This window comes from Echiichthys vipera (genome assembly GCF_963691815.1).
Source record: "Echiichthys vipera genome assembly, chromosome: 8".
NCBI classification, from domain to species: domain Eukaryota; kingdom Metazoa; phylum Chordata; class Actinopteri; order Perciformes; family Trachinidae; genus Echiichthys; species Echiichthys vipera.
In genome coordinates, this window is record NC_139833.1 from 7,193,039 (window position 1) to 7,208,601 (window position 15,563).

At 42.5% G+C, this 15,563-nt stretch overlaps 2 protein-coding genes across 2 annotated transcripts in view; both read right to left on the minus strand.

The window, feature by feature from the left end:
* Positions 1–7,608, minus strand: part of gabbr1a (gamma-aminobutyric acid (GABA) B receptor, 1a) — a gene marked incomplete at its 3' end in the record, with an annotated part of 74,084 nt that extends 66,476 nt beyond the window's left edge. The window contains exons 1-4 of the mRNA XM_083918189.1: positions 7,558–7,608; positions 4,748–4,834; positions 4,414–4,478; positions 2,138–2,276 (exon numbers count right to left, since the gene is read on the minus strand). Coding sequence (XP_083774315.1) covers positions 2,138–2,276; positions 4,414–4,478; positions 4,748–4,826 — 283 coding nt within the window. The 5' untranslated portion in view covers positions 4,827–4,834; positions 7,558–7,608. The remainder of the gene's footprint in view (positions 1–2,137; positions 2,277–4,413; positions 4,479–4,747; positions 4,835–7,557) is intronic.
* A 1,042-nt stretch (positions 7,609–8,650) lies between these two features.
* On the minus strand, positions 8,651–15,510 carry sh3bp5la (SH3-binding domain protein 5-like, a). The gene is made up of 7 exons (XM_083918192.1): positions 15,436–15,510; positions 14,873–15,163; positions 13,241–13,303; positions 12,711–12,839; positions 11,556–11,720; positions 11,007–11,180; positions 8,651–10,744 (listed from the first exon to the last, which is right to left on the minus strand). Exons 2-7 carry the CDS (start codon positions 15,095–15,097, stop codon positions 10,196–10,198), a joined length of 1,305 nt encoding a protein of 434 aa, XP_083774318.1. The 5' UTR covers positions 15,098–15,163; positions 15,436–15,510; the 3' UTR covers positions 8,651–10,195.
* Positions 15,511–15,563: the final 53 nt, after the last annotated feature.

Genomic DNA, 15,563 nt, shown 5'->3' on the forward strand with positions numbered 1-15,563 from the left:
TAGTATTACTGCTCAGGGAGTTGGAAGTTGTCTCCTGCAGTAAAAATGCAGGTATTCGGGGTTGATGACTGCTTTTCTTTTCAACCTTAGGGTTTTAATTCAGAAAAAACAAGTCCTGTTGAGATGGAAACCGCTCTCTGCTACGTTTTTCCCGCTTCTTTATTACAGTGATCTGTTGTATCTCTTCAACGTAAGCTTCTCTCTAGGGCTGGTTGTTCATCTCTGACCTTCTGTAGGCTCAGTCATTGTTACTCGTTCATCTATAAAGCCTTTCTGGTTAAACTCCCATCATGTGTGCGTGAATTTCACAGAAGTCTGACTGTATTTTTGGACGAAGATCACACGATATGGTCTTTGTTGTCTGTTCGTGCACAGACTGAACCGGGGGAAAAGCTTTTATCTGCTCTGCTTCTCTCCCTGGGAAATACCTTCAAAAGGAACTGGTCGCACCCGGATTTTATAGTATGCTGAATGAATGGGTACCTGTCATTTTTCGCTATGTGCAGATATTTTAATATTACAACAAGTTAATGTATTTCCTCTGTGTTTTCTTTTGATTCTTGTTGTTGTTGTGTATAACTCTCTAATGCTGCTGCCTCGGCCGGGTCACCCTGATTAATATAGGTTAAATAAAAATAAAGATAATGCCAGAAAATGGACATCACCCCTTACAGGTCACAAAAAACTCTTGGATGATTCACGAGCCACTAACAAACTGGAATTTAATTGTTTCAGCTGAACTTTTAGTCAAGAGCACAGTTGTGAAACAGTCTGCTACAACATTGTTACTCTGGAAACAAGATGTCAAACTGCCAAATGAATTAAGGGAGGAAACAAGCTTAACTGACGGATAACAAGACTTAAAGAGTCTCCGGCCATGCTCGCAGCTCTGTGAGGCTGCACTTGTGACTGAACATAGCGCTGGTTAATTAATTTAGCTGATGACAATAACATGCTGCTGTTTACGAGGTATATTTAGCATGTTCTCCTATCCAAGTACTCCAGCCTCAGTGACGAAAGCAACAGGTAGAAAAGCTTAGTGTGTTTCAAGGTTTTTCATCTCTTCTGCTGCTGCTGACAGTGGCTACTCTGAAAATACAGAGCTTTACATAACACACCATGTTTCCTTAACATGTGAACAAGCGCTAGGTAAAAAAAACTTAAAACAAGGTAAGAAATGTTTTGCCAATGTGTGAGACTGAAGAGATTACTTCTGCCTCTTCAAATGTTTACGCACATTTATACTAGTTTCAGGTTTAAGGTAAAATACAACACAGAAACACAGACAGTCTTAACTGCTCTAGCAACACCCCCCCCCCCCCCCCCACCACCACCACCACCACCACCACCTTCACCCCATTAAAGACAGTTTTGTGTTTAGTTACAAGTAAGAACCACATTAGGCTACAAGTGTGAAGTGTTTGCTTACAGCTTACATTTCTTTAGTTTTGGTTTTCTGACAAAAGATCCACGCTTTTGAATATCATTTGTTTAGCTGCCGAGCTTGTTGAATCTTCCTTCCAGCATGTGAGCACATAACAAAACTCCAATCTGTGCAGCTTGTGCTCTTACATAAGCCAGAGAAAACAAAAACCCTGCTTTAGAGAGTGTGTTATCAGGAAAAATAAATTCCACTGATGTTAAACTGTGAACTGAAAGAACAAAAATGGGGATTTGACTGGATCCTGGGCCTTATTTTCAGTATTTGCAGAGGGTAGATGTGATAGGAGTAGAAATTACATCCAGGCCTCACTGTCCAATAACGACATTTTGGTTCGCAGGCAACGTTTGTAGCAAGAACGCACAGTTAAACTATGTAGAAGCAGTAAAACAGCTTAAATATATGACAAATGGTCGCACAGATACTAGATTAATACACGTGGAAGCGAAACTCCTTTATTCATTAACCAGAATCTCAATGTAAGCACTCGCAGCAAGCATCAGCCCAAACCTTTCTCTATGCGGGTACCCCAGATAAGTTCTCATTCACATCTATTTATTTATATAACCTTTCATCAAACGAAAAAGTGTGCCAGCAGGAAACAGAAAAATGAATAATTTGTGACAAAGCACCATGTTTTTTCTGAGTTTTCCAGCAAAAGGCAACAAAGGGGAATAGACCAAAAAAAGGACTCACAACATCTGCTGTGCAGCATCATGTCCGTCCATGTTCCGTTGGGTAAGCACTTCCTGACTTTAGGTCCCACGATCACCCGGTTCCCTCTGCAGATGTACTCTATCTCATAATCCACTGGGAGGATCTGCACACTGCGGATCTGTAAGAGAAACACGAACAGAGCGAGGGATTGGGAGAAGCAGAGTCAGTAATTAAAGCGTGATTGATGCTCTCTCATACCAGTTTTTCCTCATTCTCTCAGGGAGCCTCAAAGCAGTAGACTCTGATGCCATATGGCTGTGACAATAATGTTTTACAAGGAAGAAGATTTTATGGCAATATTGTCCGAATTGATAGGGCTGTCACTCTGAGTTACACCTTCTCTGTGGTTGGGAGAGGAGTGATATAAGTGGGATTGCCCAGATTTATGTTTCAACGTCATATTGAGGTGTGTATGTGTGAATTGTGTGTATTTTTGCATAAGTGGTGCGATCAGATTTCAAACCATATGGTTAACAATCAAACAAAATAGCTCAGTTGTTGACGATTTGGTCCTTCTTTCATTTTGAAACTGCACCCTTCTTCCTTATAATGTGAGTTTTACTGCAGTATAGAATTAATTACAATCTTGTGAGCTTAACAGGGGACATGTAATCCTCATTTTCAGGTTCATACTTTGGTACTAGTTTGAGTCTGTACTAGACAAAAGTAGAACAAATGCTTTAACCTTAAAAAAAGAAAACATTACCTTCCTGATTCTGTCTCTTTAAGCCACCCTCCGGTTAAGACCAGTACAGGGGTGGAGATACTCAGGTGTGACAGATAGGAAGGGGAGCCAAATCTGAATGGCTTTTGAATCCCATTTGTTTCTGATCTACAGTTTGCAGCCCACAAAAACTGACTGACTGGGTTGTCTTTTTTCACTTTGTGTGTTGGTAGGCACTCCAGATTCACTAATGTATGCGCATAAGTACGGAAAAATTTTTTCATAATATGCCCACTTTAGAGCCCAGTTTCCATCATGTCCCTACGAACATGATTTGCCACATGACAACTTATTCGGATGAGCCAGCTATGGTCCAACATGCACCTTGCACAGTTGTGATGTGAAACACACACACACACACACACACACACACACACACACACACACACACACTGAGATTGGACATTTCAGTGAAGACAGTTTAAACAATATTTGCATAAGAGACTGTGGCTCTTTCAGTAAGGGAGAAGGAGTAATGTTTTCTTCTTAAAATAATCTTAAACCGGTTAATCAAACTTTTTTTTTGTGAAAAACTATGAACACAAATGATTCAAATAAGTGTTTTTTATTGATATGTTTTAAAACCTGTCTGGAGGGGATCTTTAATTTAACATCCAGTACTTTATACCACTGTCAAACGATGATGATGGACATTAAGATTAGACAGAATAGAATATATTTCTGTTGCTTTGTTTGTTGTAATTTACAACTCATTTTCAGGTGAGATTATTACTTCACATCCATAAAGTGTGTCACCTGTCATTGGGCCAGTCAGTTCAAGCCAAACATTGTTTTTAATCATTGTTCAAAAGCACAGCATTTAATTTAAATTCTAGCTGATATCCTAAAGTTGTGTGTAAGATTATGTACGAGACATGACACAACGGTGCGGCTGAATACATAGTATGTATTTGTGTGTGTTTGTATAAATTATATCAGAAAAGGTGGGATAAAATAATTTTGAGAGATGATTCTTAATTTGTTACAGTTAGACGGAGCCAGGTTAGCTGTTTCCCTCTGTTTCCAGTGTTTATGCTAAGCTAAGCTACGATAACCAGCATATTTAGTACTCAGACACAAGTGTTATTAATGTACTTGCGTATTTCCCCAAATTTCAGACTATTCCTTTAAGTTTTAAATGCACAAATATAAATAAGTTTCTTTTTTACTGATGGTGTAGTAATAATGTCAGCTAACACTGTGACAACTCAAGTATTACTGATGATGTTGTTACAGAATGAGTCACTATAATTATTATATAATTAGCTTAAATATCCCTCATCATATGAATAATAATAACCAGCTGATTTGCATTAATGGTATTGTCACCACTTTATTCTCTCAGGCTAACATGATGGTTTCTATTTTCAGCTCAATTAGGAAGAAATCACATCATAGTTAGCAGATACAATAATGAGCAGCTTCTGTCTTTTACTTTGAAAATCCTCAAGCCGACTGCGGTTTAATGTGCTTGATTTGACAGGTGAGGTTGCGTAACGTAGATCCAGAGCAGTGAAATTAATCTCTGTACCTGTTCTTGTGTCAGGCCTCTGTAGCGGATCCCCCCATCCCTGGGAGGCCGGATGATAGCACAGCCTGAAAAACATGAGAAGAGGAAGAAGAATGAAGGACGACAAGAGCACAGAGGGAAAAGCTTCCGTCTCCAGATAATGTAGCTATATTACAGCAACTTGACACATTGTCGGTTTAACTGATGCTTTCCCGCGCTGCACAAATTACAGCGCTTCATTCGGGTCACTTAGCAATCTCTGCAGTTACTTCTGTCCATTAAGGCATTTTATAAACACACACGCACACACACACAGATTCTCGGACGTATCCCATCACAAACACACACAAATTACCTCCAGTTGATGAATTATGTATGGGCGCAACGAGAGATGGAAGAGCATAGAGAATAATGAGAAACAATAGTTGAGTCATCTCTGGATCTGAAAAAGAAAGAAGAGAGAGGTTTTAAAAGAAAGTAAGGGTGTGGCGGGGATTTTTTTTTTATTAAGACAGGAAATGAAAAGAAAATACTTCTGCAGCTTTAATGCTACACTGACTCTCAATCCTTAGATGCAGACATTTTCAGTCCACTGCTGTTTGTCCTTCTAAAATAGGGATGCATCAACTTTTTGGCAAAAATGTTCCCTTTCCAACGTGCCCGACGGAGAGGATGAGCCGCAAGATGAGTCCACTTTTCTCTCCCTGCTTCTATTTGTATTTACAGTGCAGGCTGCCCAGGTTCAGATGATAGCCAGCTTGGCTTCCTTTCAAAAACCCCTTTATACAAAGTTCCAGCTCAGGTTTTGATGGGTGATATTTTGGGGAGAGAAAAGGTCTGCCCAAAGAAACAACTCATGCCAAGGCAGACTCGTGTCAGGGTAGAAAAGTATCTGGAACAGCTTGTAGGCTGTGCACACAAAAGCTCTCCATTGGAAGGCAAAAGGTGCTTTCATGTGGCTTGGCAGACTAAATAAAGGCTCACCGCATCTATTCACAGGCAGGTGAATTCTAGGACAACTCTCCATCGATGTTGCATTGCACTCCTGTATGCTAATATTGTCGGGACTCACAGTGGACAATTAAAAAAGGTTGATTCAGCGGAGATGTTGTTTCTTTAAATCCATGCATCGTGTTTCCTTTCTAAACACGGAGCCTACATTACCCACAGTACGACTTGACTGTTGACATCACTTGAGGCAATTCATGAGACTTCACACATCTCCCTCTGGAGCCACAAAAGGATTTATACAACTTTGTTCCCATATGCAGTAGTACTCCCATAGATCTGTAAACAGACTTTGATATGTAAAGTTGGAGGAGTTACCCTGAATTTACAATTAAATCAATAAATAACATCTGTAATATCAACAAATAACAAATGGAAAATATTGTCCAGTCACATTAATGTAACCCTGCTCACAAAGACTCTGTTTGCGTAACAATAATGCAAAATAATTGGCCATTTGGCCGCCACACTTGCTGACTATAACGTGCAGATTTCATGAGCACAAAATGAGTGTGATACGCTAACCAGCAAAAAGTCAAAAGACCCTCGAGTCCTGTGAGCCACAGCGCCTCGAGTGCTGGCAGGGAAAAACACAAACACAACCGACTGTATCAATGATAAACACACTATATATAGCTGCTCATTTGCAGTTTTGAATAATAAATGTTGCTTTATGAGGCTGTCACACATGCACAAACATAAACACATCCACGCTCACTTAACAAGGCAGTAGGGGGGTGGAGGGTGTGTGTGTGTGTGTGTTTGGTTAAGTAGGTGGGTGTGGGGTGTGTGTGTGTGTGTGTGTGTGTGTGTGTGTGTGTGGAGGGGCATCACAAAGCAAAGCACCACAGTGAGGGAGACAGATGGCAGCAAGGCTTGCTTGTGGAAGAAAGACAAACTCTGCTGGATACTTCATTAGCATTATCCAGTGTATTTTTAGAGTTCACTGACAAGAAGCATGCAGGAGGTAGACACCACCACCACTACCACCACCACCACCAGAGAGTGTGTATTATGTGTGTGTTGGTGTGTGCGTGGGTTTGTGTGTGTGTGTGTGTGTGTGTGTGTGTGTGTGTGTGTGTGTGTTGGCAGCTTACAGTGTGTGCATTTGTCCTGCGAGGGATGAAGGGGAGGGGAGGCAGTAGAGAGAGAGAAAAAGAGTGGGGGAGAGAGAAAGAAGGACAGCCCAGCAGGAGTCATTAATATCAGCGAACACACACTGAGTCGGATAAAAGCAAACTATGTGAGTGTGTGTAGCACGGATGAAGCAGTGTATCCGGCACAAAGCCAGCTAAGTCCATCAGCGCTGGGGCTGCAGCAGCAGACAGGAGGAAGGGGGCCAGTCGGCTGTAGCCTCGAGCTTTAAATGCAATTACATTTCAGCACCACGGACAGAGCCTCCTCTGCCCCACAACACTGCAGTCTCGAGAAACACCTTGTTCCAAAAAACACCCACGGCCCCATTCACATCCACTTAAGGTTTGCACAGACACTGCCCACTTCCTTGTGCGTTTATAATGCCGGAAGCTGCAACGGGAAAGGGATGATCCGGTCCATTTCAGCACCAAAGACAAGAAGCACGTAGTGGCTTTTTTCCCCAAGCTCTGCAGGTCCACCCGGGACCGCACACGCACATAGACTCAGATGCTGTGTTTTGTGCATGGCTGAGCATGAACTGATGAGACGTGAGGGTCACAGTAAGGGTGCCACCAACCGTATGCTGCCGGTACACTTGTCGGCTGTTGACAAGGGAATCCGTGATGGCCTGTAGAGGAAGGCCGACCATATTAACAAGCCCGTCATGTGAATGGATCCCCGGAGTAGCGTCTCGAATAACACCCGATCTCACTCAAATGACATGTATACGAAGCTGTATGTTATTTTAAAAAGGTGCACGATCCCGTCCTGTCACCATCTTTCTATAAAGCACAAATGCAGACGGGATTCTTGCAGAAGTCAAAACAAATCTGGCCTGTGCCCATCGAGAAAACGAATGGCCTTTGCATACAAAATGAAGAGCCGATTTGGGCATCCGTCTGGATGATCTGCACAGGAAACGGGAGAATTTCCCCCCCGAATCAATGCGCCCTAATATCGCGACCTACAGTAATAGTAGCATCTAGCCCCCTGAAGCAAAGCTGTAGCATGTGTACTTACTATTAGTTCCGACGCGCTCAGTGGAGATAACAGTACGTCCTCGAGGGTGGATCCGCCAGGGAAAGCCCGACGTCAGGTTATTTGGTAAGAATATGCATCTATATAACGGTTTTTTTATGGCTATATTAATATGGCTATAAATGTGCAAGCTGCTCCGGTCGTGAACGGAATGTTAGAAAAAAAAAAAACACAACACAACCGTCTCTCAGTCAGGTTTTCCTCCATGTATTGCAGTTACGCATTGCAAAGCGAAGGAAGGACAAAAATCCATAGAAAAAAACAAAACAATATACATGCACTATATACAAACGTATCCCCATGAACGACGAAACACCGATTCACCACACTCCCCTCCTTTTTCCCCCTCTCTCTCTCTCCCTCTGTCTCTCTCTCTCTCTCTACAATCTTGAGCTAATTCACGACGTCATGATGGAGACGCACCGTGCGTAACAGTCCCTCTCTCACGCGTTTATCTGATTTCACCCCCTCCTTCCCAAGATGAAACGCGCTAAGATCTGGGCCCACCACAGCAGAAATATCACAATGAATCTTACGAGGAGGCTTTGGGGTTTTACGATAAGCTCGTGGCTTTATCCCACCGTTAGTAATTATATCACGGCAAGAGGACTAGACACGGATGAAGGTGCAGATATGGCGCTGTGGTATTAACAGTGAATACATTGTTAAGCCCCTTTTTTCTAAAGCCCACTGGAGTTAAGTCGAGGAAGAGACAATCAGTCATTTCTACAACACTGGTCATCTCTGAAATCAAAGTCCAACGCCTCCTTCATCTTCCTCTTTTGTGTCTTTTTTCCACCATCCTCTGCTCCTCGTCTGCCATCTATTCTGAGATCCTGCATCACATTCATACATCTGCTGAATAATTGAAGGAAGGCTGGGGAAGACATAACCTCTCCCTGTCTCTCACCATCCCCTCTTGCTGCATCTGTAAAACAAGGACTTCACATCCTAACCTGCCTCTCCACATAACACTGCATTAAGATATCAGATAAAAAGGACAATATGGGACTCACACAAGTCCAATACGTATGATCTGGTTTATTGTATATAGATAATGAATAAATTGGAAAGTGACAGTGAGGACTAGCTGTAAAGACAGACGTGACGGTGAGGTGTTTCAGATAAACTGAAATAATGATTTAAATACAAATGGCAAACTGTGAGTAAACGGAACATCTGTACAACAAACATCGTCCAACATTCAAATCTGTTCACGCATGTACTGTACATGTCAATATTTTCCAGCTTTGTAATAATTACATACATTTACAAGTCGTTTATTTGACTTTGTTTCGCATCTTACACTTTGACAACCAAAGCACAATGTAAAGGAAAATATACAAAACATACAAAATAAATCACAACTCTTCGAGTGTCACAGGCGACGGTGCCCGGGCGAGTTAAAAGTTTCTAAAACTCATAAAAAGGGCACGCATTTGTTCTTTACATTGTTCTGAACAGAACTACAGATGAGCTCACAACAAAGTGCTACTGACGCTAAATGTGTTATTTGTTGTGTCAAGGCACACTTCAAATTACAAGGGCAAGTTGTTTTTATGTTTTAAAAAAAAAAAAAGGCAAACAAACGAGGAAATACATTTGATGCCAAAGAAGTCCACTCACAAAAATGTAAACAATATGAAATAAAATACATTTTGAGAAGGCTTTTGCACCCTAAGACTACAGCATAGCGAAGGGGAAAAAAACATGGCTGCAGCTTCATCATCATCAACATCATCCTATAATAGTGTCAGTGTTTGTTTCAGCATATAGCCCTGAATACATGTCAGACGTCTGTTTAGATAGCCGAGTAGGAGTGCATGCTGTCGGAGTGAAGAGTCTTTAACGTCCGCAGACTCCGGTCGTCATTTCAGGAATTTTCAAAAAACGCATTCTCTCGTGCCAAAAAATAACAAAGCACCGCTTGCAGCATGTTATGAGAAATAAATATATGAAATGTGAGATTCAAACATGCTTTCGCTCTGCACTGACAGAGGATCGTTTTTGTCATTTTTTTCCCTGCACACTAACAACTGGATGAGCGCGGATCTCAGTGTATGTGGAGAGACCCTGCGACCCCGTCTACCTTGAAGCGATAGCTGATAAGACTCGACGCGACTGCAGGGGGAACCGCGGAGGGGTTTTGTTTTCACTAGTCTCAACAAATTAGATCAACGATTAGCCTGGGAAAGTAAGAAACGATGCCTCTCGAAGTTTGTCTGTTCAAACGGGGCTTTTGATCATTCGTCGCTGCTCCCTCATGCTCAAGGAACAAATTCTACCCAGAATCCCTCAGAAGGAGCGAATATACAGTATACTTGTCCTGGAGGGTTGAAAGCTCTTTGCATTCCAGTAGTGTTCTAACTAGGCTGCAATATTAACTATTGATCAGTGTCAGCTTTAGAATAATGTTTTGTCAGTCTACATACGTGTGCTTATTTACACCATCATATCATATCATACACCTAGAACTGTGTCACTCCAGTTTCACATTTGCGGTAGATTCATATACTTTGGTTGGTACCTGTGTGTTAGGGATGTAAACCCTAATCTCTACTTTTTTGATGACTCACACTTCACTTTTGTAGTGTTTACAGCAGAGAGATCTATGACAGCCTCACAAACTGAAGCTGCGGTGGTGCTGTTTGTAGAACTGCTGCTGGCGCACTTTGGCGGTTGTTTCCGGCAGCTTGTCTCTTCTATCCATTACACCGCCTCGCTCTTTCTCGCCCTCGTCCCCAGTTACGCTCCCTACATCGCTGAGGTCCCCGAGGTGCTCAATGGAGTCATATTTCTCCAAGTCGGAAGCGATGGTCTGCAGGCTGAAGACCGAAAGAGAATCCGACCCCGCCCTCTCCCGCTCCCTCTCCTTTTCATTCTCCTTCTCCTTGTTTTTCTCCAGGTTGATGGCTGCATCCACTCGATCCGTCCCTGCCGCACCTCCGCAGCAGGCTCCGACTTCTTTCTTAACTCTGATGTCGGACTCGGCTCCAACGGGGGGACTCCGTCCACCGCAGACAGTGGCGCATCCTCCCCTGGCCTGGTCCCTCCCCCTCTGAGCGTGGATCTGCTCACTGATTTGTTCCAAGTTTCGTAGGGCGATGGAGTAGCGGGTCTTCACTTTGGCTACGTGCTGTTCCAGCTGCAACACTTTGGTCTTGCTCTCCTGGAATCACACAGAGGGCACAGAGACTCACATCATCAATTTCAACATTGATTTCATGCCATAACCTACCTGTGACCTCTACTCAATCCATAACATGCAGAATATATTACAGCATGCCAACTCAGCAGCTTATTTAAAACGCAACTGATTTTTTTTTCTTGTGAGAATGATGGAGAACAAGGTACACTGCAAATAACATCTTGTATGTGTAGAAGGTGTCACATACACAGGGGTATTACCGGGCTCCATGTGTCTGCCTTACCTCCAGTATGTGGTTGAACTGGGCCTTGAGCTCAAAGTAAGGTTTGGATTTCACAATGACTCTTTTGAGGGACTTTTGCAGCATCTGAACCCGAGCCTCTGCCTCCTGGCAGGCGTGTGTGACGCGCATGTGCTCTCTCTCGCTGCGGAGTCGCTCTTCCTCGGCTTCGTTCACCTGTGAGAGACACACAGGAGCAGGTTGTTAACACACACGCACACACAAAGCCGAGATCAGTGGGATAATAAGTACAAGACAGTGACCCCTCTCTCAATTTAATTACGGTCTCCACTGAAGTTTGGTCCTTTTTTAGCATATGTGAATAAAAATAAACAACAAGGTAATGAACTTACACTGTTTAAGTCTCTTCTTTGCTATGTTCATGTTTTAAACATGGTTTTGTTCTTTATACTGTCCAGTTAATGTTTTACATTGCTTTAAAATCCCCTATTAGACACCAGATCCTGCACATACTGTACCTGGCCCGCTCAACCCAGGTCTGGGGTCATTGTTTTACAGCATGTACCCTCTCCTCCTCCTCCTCTTTGTTACCTTGGAGGTAGCGTGGTTTAGCATCTCCTGCCAGGTGGGATCCAGGGTGTTCTTGCCATCAGCCATCAAGCCCTGCTCTGCCACATAGACCATCTCCCTGGCAGCTGTGTGCATAGAGACCGCTCTCTCGTAGCTCAAAGCTGCCTTCTGGGTCTCCTGCTGCGCCTACAGAGAGCAGTCAAAACGGTTACAGTTTGCACGAGTGAAACATGACGAGGACACCATCCACTGTTCTGTTACGCCCCAGCTGCAATCAGATCTCTGTCAAATCATATCTGTAAATCATAGTTTTTGATTTAAAATGCTTTTAGATTAATTAAGTTAAGTCCATGAGGCCAATAACTGTAGGAACAAGTATGTAAAGATGTAATGGAGGCTTGATAAGTAGGACTGGAACAGGACCTGGATGGGAGCATGTGATCGTTGTGGTGCATCTGCAAGGAGGCAATCACATGGCTTTTATTCAAATGTATAGATATCCTATAACTGATTATGTGTTGGTAAGACGGGTCACAACTCACACCTGGCATTAGAATGAATTTCACATGCATATTGAATGTCGGGTTGGGATCAGAGCTCTCTTCTCTGCTTTACTTTTAGATGTTGAATTGCTTTTAAAGATAATTCTTTGGGGCTATGTATGCCTTTATTTTAATTTTACAGAACAGATGATAATTGATAGGAAATGTGGTAGAGAGAGGAGGCGACATGGTCGTAGTCGAACCCAGACCACTGCGGCGAGGACTCTGCTTCTGCGTATCCCCTACACACTGGGGCGTCCACAAGTTCACCTGGAAGAGCGGGCGCCCCAGTGTGACTATGCACACGCCTTCAGTGAAGACGCGGATGCATTTGCTGCTGTCTGAACAACCAGGTTCAAGTTTCCCTACACTCCTGGATCTAGCAGTGACACAGTCAGAAGGCCTTGCTAACACTGAGGCTAGAACTTAGGTACCACAGTAAGCGACATCATTTCTAGGACCTATATTCATTTTAGTATTGTGAACTCAATATAGTAAGCTGTATTTCTGAAAAAGAAGATTGCTTTTAGACGTACTTTTTCCCTTTTAAACAATATTTTATCCACATGGAAACATATGTAACACAACGTAATACATGTAGAATTATTTAGACACACGTGATGTTTGCGTGTACCTCTTTCGCAAGGCGGCGAGCTTCATAGTAGGGTCTTGCTTTCTCTATGCAGCCACCGAGCTGAGAGCTCTGAGCATTGAGCTTCCTGGCAGACTCTGTGAGGATCTTCCGGTACCCCGATCTGGCATCCTGGATGGTAAATGCATTAAAAAATACAAGATTAGATTTACCTGTAATGGAACGACTGATTAGATTCCACAAATCAAATTCACTTGAGTGCCAAACTATCAGCACCAAAACATTTTCCATTTTAAGAGTTCTGACTTTGCCAGACTTTATGCTTAAAGACATTGAACACAAAATGATCATATTGATACGCATCATCTGAGTAGACTAATAAAATATTCAACAACAGAGGAAATAGACTCTGAAGCAATTCCATAGGGTGGCAGTAAATGTTCTTTTCATATTTCTCCTGAGTTTTGTTTTGTCAAAATCAAAGGGTTTTTATTCAGTCTAGTTTCCATATTTCCTTTCAGTCACATATCGGAAAAAAATGCCCTTAATTAGGTGAAATGTTTTTCACTTACATCCAACTGCAGCTCTAGTCTATTGATTTCTGCACTGGCTTCATTGAGATGCTCCAACTCTTCCTGTGGGAAAGAGAAACATAATGTGAAGCTTTAGGCCCTTAGAAAATGTAAATTGTATATCCCCCTAACACGTACAGACTAGGTGAAATTAGCTCCGGTTTATAGCTCATGTATTATTCTTTCATTCATCTTCAACGCTTGTCCCTGTCGGGGTCGCTGGAGCCGATCCCAGCTAACATCGGGCGTGACGAGGGGTACACCCTGGACAGGACGCCAGTCTATCACAGGGCACATAGAGACGAACAGAGACAGACAACCATTCACACCTACAGGAAATTTTAGATCCACCAATTAACCTAACACCTGCACGTCTTTGGACTGTGGGAGGAAACCGGAGAACCCGGAGAAAACCCACGCAGATACGGGGAGAACATTCAAACTCCACACAGAAGGGCCCCAGCCGGGATTCCACCACACCACCGTGTCCCCCGTATGTATTATTATTACATTCAAATGTACAATGCTGAAGTTTCTTGATAATGAAATGATCATAAAATGTAATGCAGGGGGGCACAAACCGGGGCTGTGATGAAATGCACAAGGTATGGAACGATGGAGCAAAGGACACGAGGATGCAATTAACTGACCAGATAATTACTTTCGATCTGGCAACCGGATTTGCACAGATTATGCATATATTAGACACATAGCTACCTCCATGCTATTCCAGTATTACACGCCCAGGTACCGTTAACAATAACTAGCCTATATACTAGCTGATTAATATAGATTTATACTGCAGGAGAAAATAAAAGAATTGTCAGTTGCACTTGATTTTATCACCCAACAAACCCACGTTACTCAAACTATATGCATTGAAATGTTATGACCTAGTTGAGTTGTATACAGCACAGATCATTTATAAAGTGTTTCATCATTTATTCCCACAATAAATCCAGCGAGAGTCCTTATCAACTCAGAGGAACGGGGAATTTAAAAAAGCAGGTGTTATAACTTGTATAAAAAATAGATGTCTGTCGAAGGCTTGAATTTTATGGAATAATCTTGATGAGGAACTAAATATGTCGCTCAATTAACAATTTAAAAAAACAAAACATGGAAATATAAAGTGATGAACAGCAATTACAGCAAATAAGCAAACCTGTGACATGTAATATGTATTCTCAATGTAAGGAAATGTATTTATGTATTATTTTTCTTTAGACTGATTGACCCGAGTTAAATTAAGACAATCTCAACGTAAGAAGTGTAAGTATGATAAACTGTAGCTTCAGCCTACATAACATGTTTTGTTGCTAACTTGATTGTTGATTGCTACTAGATTTTATTTTATTAATATATTTGACTGCGTTAATCGCATTGGGTATTATTTTTACTTGTGTTTTATGTCTTTTAATTTACTGTTGTATATGAACTTGTTGTGCCTCATGTGACTCTTTTATTTATGATGTCTTATTTATTCTTCTGTACAGCACTTTGGTCAACATTGCTTAACAAATAAAGTTGGATTGGACTATTACTTTCGTTTGAATTGAGGCTTGTTATTCTGGAATAAAACACAGAAATTATGAAAGTAGCTGAATGGTTGTTGACGTTATGCTCTCGTACCTGGATCCTGGGGTCCAGCTCCTCCTCGTAGGGGCTGGGTAATTTCTCTCCCACTGCTTTTTGTGTGTCACTCTCTTCTTCCTCGCAGGTGTCCGTCTCTAGTGTTGGTCCATTCGTTTCCGCAGCTTTGACCTCATCGTCCCCGTCGGGGTTAACCTCCCTCCAATCGCCCACGTCTGACTCCCCGGAACCGGCGGGGCTCTCTCGCAAGTCTCCCGGCTCCATTCCGTTAGCTAGCTGAGCTGCGTCTCCGGCAGACGTGGCGGCTAATTCACCTTGAAAGGTCCAGCTCTGTTAACAACGGGTTGTGCTTGTTTAATTTATCAGAAAATACCTCCAGTGTTGTTGAGTTTGCAATCTGCCATATTATGTCAAATCACACCGAACTCACTGCACAGCTAGCCTAGCCTAGCCTAGCCTAGCCTAGCCCAGTACGCTAACAGGCTAACAGAATTAAACGGTCACTTTACAGCAAATAACAAATGTATTTATCATGAGATGAGAAGTAAAAGGAGGCCCATCAGTTGTCCCCCCATCACATGTGTTGTCCATCCATCTCTTACCGGTTCTTCTCACTTTAGCTAGGCTAGCACCCAGCTAGCGGCTGCAGCCTCACATCATCATCATCTCAAATGAAGTAAACAGAGGAGCACAGCTTGGAAACGGAATGCGCAAAGATGTTGGGCCACGT